Genomic DNA, 10575 nt, shown 5'->3' with positions numbered 1-10575 from the left:
AGTGAACGAACTGCTCCTCGCTGCTGCCTCGATGGCCCCTCCTTTTGGGCTCCTCTCCTGGTGTTTCGAGTAGCATTTTTGACACAATACAGGTCAATTACCACAGTGATATTTCTTCCGTCATATTGGATGCTACTCTTTTGCTACGGGGTATTGTTATTTTCCGTCGATGGCTGATTGGTGATGACGACAAATGGCTGCAGGGACGGAGATGGGACCTCAATTGAGAGAGAAAAGGAATCTTGACTGCTTGATGTGTAGCATTGTGAAAATTGTGTAACTTGGAAGAGGCGAGAGGCGAGAGAGAGGCAGGAATGATCTTCCTTCTCCTTGTCATGCAAATGATATCAGATGGGCTCGGCAAGAAAGCCGCCCGCGAGTCATGCGAAGAAAACAGCTTAAAGTTTGTTTCCGGCGCCCAGAAGCGGCGCCTGCCGTCCGCTCGTTCGTCGATTTTGCCTTGCCCTGTCTTGCCGTGCTTGGCCTCGCCCGCTGCCCATGTCAAAGTCATTGTCCCGATACGGTGATGCTTGCAGCTTGGTGATGCTTGATTTCTGTGTCTACCCTAGCAGATGCATGCCTCCCCTGTCTTCTGCCAAGTCTTCAGGGTGCGCAAATCCGGCTCGAGTTGCCAGAAGTCCGGGTTGTCGGGCATGTTCCATGTCAAAAAGTCTGTGTGTGTGTGTTGACAGACAAGTGACACTGACACTTCAAGTGGTGACAATGTCACAGTGACAACAAGCAAACTGGCAGACAGACCAGCCAAGCAGATAGCCGAGCTTGGAAATGCTGGCTTTTGCCGAAGAACATGTCGATGCGTCCGTCTTTTGGTGGATCAATATGTGTATGTGCCAGACCAGACCAAAAAAGAAAAAAACCCAAACTTCCAGGCATTTCCCAAACAATTGGATGGATCAATCCTACTCTCTGTCTCTTGCAGCTACCGAGCTTCTATGGGGCGATCCTTGGCTTCTTCGCTTTCCTTGCCTTACGTAGGCCATCTCTAAGCCAGAAGATTGGAAAAAAGGTACGAACCCTCGCTCCATCACCAACGGTGACCAACCAGCGACTACTAACGCCGTAACGGGCACCGGCGTTTCCGCATTGCCCCAAGGAATGGGTTCAAACACGGTCTACCCCTGTAGGCGTTCGCCGGTACTGGACCCGTACTTTTATTACCGGAACCTCAGATCCTGGTCCAGATGCCACCCTGCCACCCTTTCTGGCTGCCCTGCAACAACTGCAAGGGCCCCTCCGAACAAACCGGTCTGTTTCCAGGCTGCGCAGGCGGCTGTGGCAGGCCTCAAGCCTGTCACAACATCCACCCGCCCACGCCTCACGCATACCGCCCTATCACGCCTATGTGCCAGCCAGCAGTGCCAGCTCCCATATCAGATCCCAAGCCAATGCCAAGGAGACCCAATCCCAAAACCCAAGCGGGTTCGGCATAGATTAGATGATGGATGCCAATGCCAATGCCATGCCCCCGTCGGCCGAGATATAGTCTTGGCCCTACCTAGAGTTCCACCTCTGTTGAACGCCTTCGCTTACCCGAACGCTTACCAAACAATACTAAGCTCCACCCCGTCTAGGGATTTCACCAATCTGTGTGCAGTGCGCAGCTATGTGCGAGGTGTTCCCTGTCACATCTTGGCCGGTACATACTGACTAACGATGTGAAGAGATTGCAGGCGGGCAAATAAACGTTAGAAGATGCTTACCTACCTGGTACCTACTGTGTGTATCCGTACCGGCCCGCCCTATGATAGACTGGGCAGCCATTGCCGTGGTATTCGATGGGGATCTCCTCCCGGGATGAGGGAGGGATGTGTGTGTTTGTCTGTCTGTGTGTGACTGATACTGACCAGGGGTGTGTGTGTGTGGAAGGACGGAGGCGTTGAGGCTTGCCGCCCCCTGGGAAAGAGTTTTAGTCACCCGTCATGGATCCTCTCGGTATCTGATCTCCAAACCCATCGTTGTTTGGGATGCGAGCTGGGTTCATGTCGTTGTTGTTGAGGAGGAGCCTGGCCTCGCTGGCCGAGTAAGTGTGTGAGCGAAAGAAGACATATAAGTCGGTCTCCCTCCAGGACTCTCTCGGTTGTTCTTTCCCCAAGGCCCATCCATCTAGTCCCTCTTTAACTATATACCAGCCTTTTTACAAGGTCTTTTTTTAAAACTAAATAACTATACTTTCTTTCATTCTTCCCGTGAGCTCCAGCTAGCTCCCACACAAACCACAAAGATGCGTGCATCTTGGACTCTCGCTTTCATCTCCCTTGCCGCGGCCGGCTGCGTCAAGCGTGCCCCCGCTGGCGGTCTGGTCGATGGCACCGACGGCACCTACGACTACATCGTCGTCGGCGGTGGTACTTCCGGCCTCGTCGTGGCCAAGCGCCTCAGCGAGGACCCGAAAATCTCGGTCCTCGTCCTCGAGGCCGGCGGCTCCCTCGAGAACAACGCCAACGTGACCAACCCCCTCGGCTACGGCCTCGCCTTCGGCACCGAGATCGACTACGCCTACCAGACCGTCGAGCAGAAGTACGCCGGCGGCAAGCCCCAGACGCTGCGCGCCGGTAAGGGTCTTGGCGGTACCTCCACCATCAATGGTACGTTCTTCTCTTATACAAGCACTATACCACAGTGTATATAGATACTAGAACATCTAACTAACACACCACAGGCTTGGCCTACACCCGTGCCGAGTCCAACCAGATCGACCTCTGGGAGAAGATGGGCAACGAGGGCTGGAACTGGAAGAACCTGCTGCCCTACTACGTCAAGTCGGAGCGCCTCGACGTGCCCAACGCCGAGCGCCTCGAGGGCGGCAAGATGACCTTTGACGCCGCCGTCCACGGCAAGGAGGGCCCCCTCAAGACCGGCTGGCTGTTCGGCACCACCAACAGCACCCTCGGCGCCACCCTCAACACCACCTTTGCCGCCATGGGCGTGCCCTGGAACGCCGACGCCAACGACGGCAGCATGGCCGGCTACACCGTCTACCCTCCACCGTCGACCAGGACCTCAACATCCGCGAGGACGCGGCCCGCGCGTACTACTTCCCCATCCGCGAGAGCGCCAAGAACCTCAAGGTCATGCTCAACACCGAGGCCCGCCGCCTGACGTGGAAGGCTGCTGGCAACAGCACCGCCGGTACTCAAACTGCTGAAGGTGTCGAGATCATGACCCAGGACGGCAAGACCATGGTCATGAAGGCCAAGAAGGAAGTCATCCTCTCGGCCGGTGCCCTCGTCTCCCCGCTCCTGCTCGAGAAGTCGGGCGTCGGCAACAAGGAGATCCTGGCCGCGGCCGGCATCAAGTCGGTCGTCGACCTGCCCACCGTGGGCGAGAACCTGCAGGACCAGGCCAACAACGGCCTCAAGTTCGGCATCGCCAACAACTTCACCGAGACGGACAAGAACGCCTACGTCGCCTACCCGACCGCGGAGCAGGTGTTCGGCAAGGACAACGTCGCCGCCGTCGCCGCCAAGGTCAAGGCCGCCCTGCCCGGCTACGCCGCACAGGTCGCTTTGGTCAACGGCAACGTGACCAAGGCCGCCGACCTCGAGAAGTTCTTCAACATGCAGTACGACCTCATCTTCGACGAGGCGCAGCCCAACCCCATCGCCGAGGTCCTGCTGTACCAGCAGGGCGGCGTCTGGGACTCCGAGTACTGGGGCCTCCTGCCCTTCTCGCGCGGCAACCTGCACGTCACGGCGGCCAACACGTCGACCACCTCGGCCACGGGCGCCAAGATCAACCCCAACTTCTTCATGCTGGACTGGGACGTCACCCAGCAGGTCGGCGCCGCCAACTTCATCCGCCGCATGTACGGCACCGCGCCCTTCAAGGACGTCGTGGGGCCCGAGGACACCCCCTCCGTCAAGACGGTCCCCGCCGACGCCGACGAGAAGGTCATGGGCGACTGGCTGAAGCAGAACTACCGCTCCAACTTCCACCCCGTCGGCACCGCCGCCATGATGCCGCGCGAGGTCGGTGGCGTCGTCGACTCGCAGCTCAAGGTGTACGGCACCGCCAACGTCCGTGTGGTGGATGCCTCCATCCTGCCCTTCCAGGTCTGCGGGCACTTGGTCTCGACCCTGTACGCCGTCTCGGAGCGCGCTTCCGACCTGATCAAGGCCTCGGCTAAGGCTTAAAAATAGCATTCCATGGAATGCAAATGTGCGATGAGCGATGAAAATGGGTTTCTTGGTTGTTTTAGCTGGGCTATACTTTCGTGTATAATTTTTTTGAGAAAAAGAACCATATAGACATTTGTGATACCACCATAGACCATTACAATTATTAAAAGAATCTCTTCCTAGTTAGGAGAATTATAACAAACTACTTGGCTTGCCTGCTTCATCTTGAAATATTCCTTCAGTTTTTGACATGTACATGCAGATCAATAGTGTCTTACCTATTTAACTTGAAAAGAGAAAGTGAAGCTTATCTTTAACTGTCGAGATGTCATCCATACACAGTCTCTTATTCCTTGGTATGCATACCACATATTGACCTCTTGCCTGACGAGGTAGTCTATAAATCCAGCATACATCGATCTGGTTTTACCTCAGGGAATTCCCAAATATGAAAGCAAATCCCCATCTCGACCACTTCATCTAGTCTTCCATCCGTTTACCAGCCGGCTATCTCGCCGACCTTGACTATCCCATGTAAGCAGATCTACCCTTTGGCTTACTATGTGTACTAGATGTGTGTATATGCCAGTTCCCCCTCTATTGCTACATCCATTCACTAGTAAACTGAACCACAAGGTCTTGATTTAAACAATTGGTATCAATTGAAACTACACCACACACACACACACACACACACACACACACACAAGTATGGCCCCCTGGGCTATTGGCCTTCTCTGAGATTGCCCCGAACCGCTAGCGACCATCTACCGACGACCACCACCCACCGCAGGCCTGTGGCTATGTGACTGCTGATCCCGCTGCTGATCCCTCTGCCTGGCCTCCTCCTTCCACCTCCCCACAAACTCGTCCATCTCAACATGCACGCGCACCCCCTTCTCGTACAGCGTGCTATAGACCGACCGCAACTCCGCCGAATCCAGATCCCGGACCAACGTCCCAAACGCCTCCATAAACACCTCCTTGGACCACGGACACCGCTGAATGGCCCGGTAGAAAACCTCCTTCGCTTTGGGCCGCAGCTCCTTGGTCTCGCGGCAGTACCGTATATACGAGACCCACATCCCTGCATTGTGCTTACACCCAGGACTATCTTCCAAGGCGTGCTCGAACGCGGCCCGCGTCGAGTGCGCGTTGCCGGACCGCATCTCGTGCCGGATGGCAAAGACCCGGGCCGAGGCGCAGTCGTGCGGCTTGGTCAGCACCACGTCGGTCAGCAGGGCGCGGACGCGGTCGTCTATGCCGAGCCGCGTCTCCTTCCAGGCGAAGAGGGTGAGGAATATGGTGTTGTCCGGGAAGAAGCCCAGGAAGGCCGCGGTCTGCTCGCGGAGGAAGGCGGGGCGGTATGGTCTAAATTGGGACTCCATGTCAGCACATACAGAATACAGAGAAGTTTTTCGAAACAATAGAAAAAGATGCTTACCCGTGGCTGATGTGCACATATAAGAGCTGCGCCGCGAACTGCAGCAGCCGCTCGTGCCCAGCATCGGCCGCAAGCCCCCGGGCCTTGAACTCGTCTGAGCACTTCGCGACCACCGCCATGGCCGCCTCGATATCGCCCTGGCCCTCTCCACGCGGCTCTTTGCCACTCTGCTGCGTCAGATACTGCAACAGAACCAGCGCCTTGGCGTAGAGCGATGCGACGGTGGCATTCCCCTGAGACGTCGAGTACTCGCAGTTCGAGGTCAGGGTCTGCCGGGTTTTTGAGAATCAATGCTGGCGAAGCCGGCTCCGTTATAGCGGATTGGGTCTCTTGGCCAGTGAGGCAAAGTCTGGACAGACTCGTAGCCAGATCTCCCTGCTCGAGTGCCATCCATGCCCAAGCAAGAGATAGTTGGAGCTTCTCTTCGTAAGAAAGACTTGGTAATTGAAGTGCGGCAGTAACAACATTAGAGGCAACGGCATTATTGCCCGCACGGAACTCATAGTTAGCATACCCAATGTACAACTCGATATTGGTCGGGTATTTCCTCAGCAGGGCCTTGGCCGCCTTCTTCCCATCCGTCTTAGAACTGCAGATGTCGAATGCCAGATGATACACCGCCAGGTCACTGCGACCGTGGGAGCGAGCGAGCTGCTTCAGTGCGTTGGAAACCAGCTGAAGCTGGCCGTCGTTGGTGAGGGCGTGGATGGCTGGGTCCATGTAGTTGAACCACGCCGTCGTTGAAGGAAAGAGCACTTCGGTGCTTGGGCTGATCTGTTGGTGGCTCATGGGGGAATTCAAGGGGTTTGTTTGAGGTGCCTTCGGTCTCGGGTGTTTGGTTCAAATCTTGTTTGTTGACCCTAGATTGAAGTAGCCCGTTCGTGTCGAGTAGCCTATCTCGGACAAGTAAATCGCTTAGACCCCTGAGCCTGGCGCAGGTGGGAGTTGATGGAAGACCAGGGAGGCAGAAATCAACTGTTCTTGGACTAGCTGCAGGGCGGAGTCGGGCACGAAGAAGAGGAAATCCTCTATATCGGTGTACATCACCACGCGGTACGGGTCATCCTCGGTACCTTCATCCATAGTCCGGGCCGGGACTCTGGAATGAGAGCTCCGATGCTGTTCCGCCGCCGCCCAGGCCTTGTAGGGGTCCCGGGTATGCAAAGTAGTGCCGTTGTCAAAGGCGATTGGTTCCGGGGTTCTTCCGTACCACCGTTCATATCGAAAGCTGCCCAGCCTTTGGCGGAATCCTCGCCTATCCGGGCCACTTCACTCTCCCAGAAGCCTTGGAAGCTCTGGGGCACTGCCATTGTGTCATTGTTGGTGTTGTCACCTTCAGTCATGCTTGCCGGGCGACAGAAGTGTAGCTCGATAATCGCCTGCCAGGACGCGGCTGCGAGCTCGCAGTAGCCGCTCTCGGCGACGAAGCGTGTCAACCTGGTAAAGACAATGACGAGCTGAGCATATAGATCTTGATCGACAGGCCCCGATCCTTGCGCAAGCAGCGCAGCTTTTATCTGCTGCATCTTGCTGATGTACAGCAGTTTCATGTCTTCATACCGCAGACCCGACAGGCTCGTCTGCCTGAAATCCACGTAGGCTTTCCAGATGGCAAAGCTGGAGCTGTGCTCGCGAACGACATCCTCCCAGCGCTTCGCCAGGGCCTTGGCATCCCATATCTTGGCCCCTTCCACCATGGTGCGCAGGAGCAAGGTTTCCCGCTGTTCGGGCGATGTGCAGTGCGACAGGGCCTTCTCCAGCATGGAGAGCTTGATGTCGGCGAAGCTCCGGATCTCGGCCAGCGTTGGTCTCTGGCCGTCTCGGTCTTTGATGTGCAGCAGGGTATCCTGGTGGTCTACCAATGCCAGCCAGGCGTCGATGTCTTCTGGGTGTTGTCTCGTATGCTGCGACAGCTGCACCGTTCTTGCTTTGATGGGGTCATCTAGATACCTCGCTCGCCACTCACCATCAGCGTCGCTGCCATACTCCTCGTCGCTGTCGGAGAACTCATGTGGTTTGGATTTCCCATGGATGGATCGGTACGACGGCCCCTCTTCATCGGAAGATGCACCACTAGCATCCGACTCAGGCCTCTTCCTTTTCTTGGGGACGGAGCCGCCCAGGGGCAGGAAATCCTCGACGCCAGTATAGGTCGCGGCCTTCTCGGCTCGTACTCTAACGACCTCCGAGCCGGCGCGACGAGAGCCTGCGAGCGGGTGCTTGCGAGCATTATTGAGTGCAGACCCACCGCCGCCACCATCGTAGAAGCCCCGGATGGTGAACTCGTCCCGACTGCCCAGCTGCTCGACGCGGATGAACCCGTCGGTGCCCAGAATGCGACCGCGCCCGTACCGCCGGTATGCTGGGACATCGTAGCGATTGTTGCCGCCATATCGCCTGATCAGTGGGTCCCCCGCGTTTGTCGACCACGAAGTTGTCTCTTGAAGATGCTTCAGAAGAAGCCGCCGTTGCCGCCCTCCGCGGGAGATCCAGGCTTTCCCTGGACGGCGGCGATCTTTCATCGTCATGGTGGCGCGATTGCTTCTTATCGGATCTGCCGCCATGCTCGTCATGCTGCCTATGACTTGAGTGTCGATCATGACGGTGATGATGACTTCGCGACCTTGTTTCTTTGGTCTGGCTCTCTTTCCTGTCTTGCTCCTTGGTGGTACTTTCTGAGCGGCCTTGGTCGTTGGCGGGTACCACAGCCGCCTCAGTCGTCTTTGGTTTAAACGACGAAAACGTGGGAACACGCGATGACTTCTGCCCCTGCTTGGACGACGACATTGCTGGTGATGCAATGTCCCATCATATCAAACCTTCGCTTTTCAAAAACTTCGGATCAATTTCGCAGATGCGCGCATTTGAGGGAAAAGTGCAGTATTCTTCGTGTTGTTACCAATCTTATGGTGCTTGTATTGAATGAACAATGGCGATGGAAACACTGAATTGAAGGTCCAAGCTTTTACTGTACAAATACAGTGTAGGATACTGTACCCGGACGGTCAATTTCCCCCTAGAACCTGCCAGATGGGCTTCCCTTCACGGCTTTTGACACAATTGAATTCGGTTATTATTACTTACTCATTGCTGGCGTCAAGATTTGTTTCTATTTTTTATTGAAACAGTGGCTACTAGTATGCTTCTCCATACACCCAATCGTGGACATCGGCCGAGTCGCCCAGTGTTCACCTACTCGTTACCCCTTTTGATGGGAGATACCCAAATTTGCACAACGACAGCTTTATACGCGTATTTTAGACTTGTTGACCATTCACATACACGACTGAGTCCTTCAGGAAAGAACGAGCAAACCAATAATCCTAAAATCGCATGTTGTATGAGTGGGGGTATCTTCCAATCGCAAACTTTCCCTATCCGTCCACCCTTATTAGATCAACTTGTTACTTAGTCCAGAACCACCCAGATGAAGACTTCTTCTTCCTCCCACCTTCATCGTTCTCTGCGCCCTCATTGTCCTCTGCCCCTGACCCCCACGACCAGTTGAATTCCCTGCTGGCCGCGTGCTGACTCTGGGTCGTGGTCTGCACCGCGACGCCCTGGGCGTTGTAGCGCGTCGTCCTGACGGTCTCGTGGGTCATCAAGGGGCCGACCTTGCGGGTCACGGACCTGACCGTCTTGCCTCCGTCCGGCTCGGGGAACTCGTCGGTCCAATGCGCATTTTCGTTGGACTTGGTGTTGTTGTCGCCGCCGGCTGCCCTCTCCTTTCTGCGTCGTGGTGACATCACGGGTACCTACTGCTGGGGTGTCATCAATGGGCGGCGGCAGACCCAATAAGCCGTTTCTGGATTTCCTGCTGTTGTTGCGCGCGTGATCCGATTCGACGTTGCGGTACAAGTCCTCGTCCGAGTCGGCGTCCCGGCCGGGGCGTTTAACGACCCCCCACTCCCTGTTCTTTCCGAAAGCCGAGTCAAGGGCTTCTCTAGTGCCCGACACGAGAGATTGTGCCAATAGATCGAGAAAACTGTCATCGTGATCCAGCAGCTGGCCGAAGAACGGAAAGGGAGACGTCGACGACGACGAGGGAGCACCAAGGCTGCGGAGCTGGCCAACCAGGCCCTGCAGGGTGGGCGACCCCAGTAACATCTGGACCCGCATCCACGTCCGCTCCTCCTCGCAGGCGGCGGCGTCGCCGATGTACTTGCGGATGAAGCCCTCGGCCTGCGTCGCCGTGAGCTCGCGCCGGAACAGGTCGCTGGTAGCAACAGTAGCGATGCGCCGGGCCGCGGGCCGGAAGGACGCGGGCGGGAAGTAGGCGTCCCACAGGCGGCCGCGGCGGTCCAGGCCGGCGGCCCACTCGTCCCAGGGCAGCATCCGGTCGGCCACCGCGTCGAAGGGCGGCTGCGCGAAGAACCAAATGCTCCCATCCGAGTGCAGGGACTCGCTGGTGCTGTAGATCAGCTGCTTGGGCTTCTCCGTCCGCGACGCGAGCTCGGCGCGGTCGGTGAGGGGTTGGCCGGAGCTCACGGCTAGGAGGTCTTCGAAGGCGTCGCGGAAGGTGAACTGGCCTTCGCGGTGGTAGCCGCCGGAGGAGAGGACGTCCTTTGGGAGAGGGGCTGGGAGGGTGTAATGGAGGTGGAGCGGGGAGTAGGACGAGTATTGGACCCATGACTTTACTGTCTCGTCGCGGAGGCTTTGGGAGATGGCCGACTCGAGCGTTGCCATTTCTTCAGAGTTGGGACTGCCATTGTTGGTAGTCTTGTCGACAACGTTGGTCAATACATTGCTGTTGTCATCGTCGGAGTTGGACGTCGTCGGCCATGTATCACGCAAAGCGTAGCTTCCTCCCGCTTCATCTTGAGATTTGTTCGACGAGGATGGCGAGGACCAGATATTGCGGACGGTCTGGGAGATCTGGTCGTCTACGCGGTGCTTGAAGCGCACGAAGGGATTGGTGGAATCCGGCTCACTCGGCATGGCGGTGGTTTACGGCCAGCGTGCAAGAAGATTCCAATGTCGTCAGGTTCGAGA

The 10575-nt window shown here is 56.6% G+C and overlaps 4 protein-coding genes across 4 annotated transcripts; 1 reads left to right on the top strand and 3 right to left on the bottom strand.

Moving 5' to 3' along the window:
- Positions 1 to 2242: 2242 nt before the first annotated feature.
- On the top strand, positions 2243 to 4154 carry PG997_015415 (uncharacterized protein; the record flags this gene model as incomplete). Its single annotated transcript, XM_066819729.1, has 3 exons — positions 2243 to 2606; positions 2681 to 2994; positions 3018 to 4154. The coding sequence occupies 3 exons, from the start codon at positions 2243 to 2245 to the stop codon at positions 4152 to 4154; spliced, it is 1815 nt and encodes a 604-aa protein (XP_066660614.1).
- A 752-nt stretch (positions 4155 to 4906) lies between these two features.
- Positions 4907 to 6372, bottom strand: PG997_015414 (uncharacterized protein; the record flags this gene model as incomplete). Its single annotated transcript, XM_066819728.1, is given in 3 exon segments — positions 4907 to 5510; positions 5584 to 5816; positions 5833 to 6372. The coding sequence occupies 3 exon segments, from the start codon at positions 6370 to 6372 to the stop codon at positions 4907 to 4909; spliced, it is 1377 nt and encodes a 458-aa protein (XP_066660613.1).
- Positions 6373 to 6626: 254 nt separating this feature from the next.
- Positions 6627 to 8111, bottom strand: PG997_015413 (uncharacterized protein; the record flags this gene model as incomplete). The annotated part of the gene is made up of 1 exon (XM_066819727.1): positions 6627 to 8111. One exon carries the CDS (start codon positions 8109 to 8111, stop codon positions 6627 to 6629), a length of 1485 nt encoding a protein of 494 aa, XP_066660612.1.
- An 876-nt stretch (positions 8112 to 8987) lies between these two features.
- PG997_015412 (uncharacterized protein) lies at positions 8988 to 10521 on the bottom strand (the record flags this gene model as incomplete). Its single annotated transcript, XM_066819726.1, has 2 exons — positions 8988 to 9298; positions 9339 to 10521. 2 exons carry the CDS (start codon positions 10519 to 10521, stop codon positions 8988 to 8990), a joined length of 1494 nt encoding a protein of 497 aa, XP_066660611.1.
- Positions 10522 to 10575: the final 54 nt, after the last annotated feature.

The sequence above is a fragment of the Apiospora hydei genome (assembly GCF_038363865.1).
Source record: "Apiospora hydei strain CBS 114990 chromosome Unknown utg000011l_segment0_segment0, whole genome shotgun sequence".
Taxonomy (NCBI): domain Eukaryota; kingdom Fungi; phylum Ascomycota; class Sordariomycetes; order Amphisphaeriales; family Apiosporaceae; genus Apiospora; species Apiospora hydei.
Note: the sequence above shows the minus strand (reverse complement) of the source record. Positions and strands in the feature narration are given on the sequence as shown.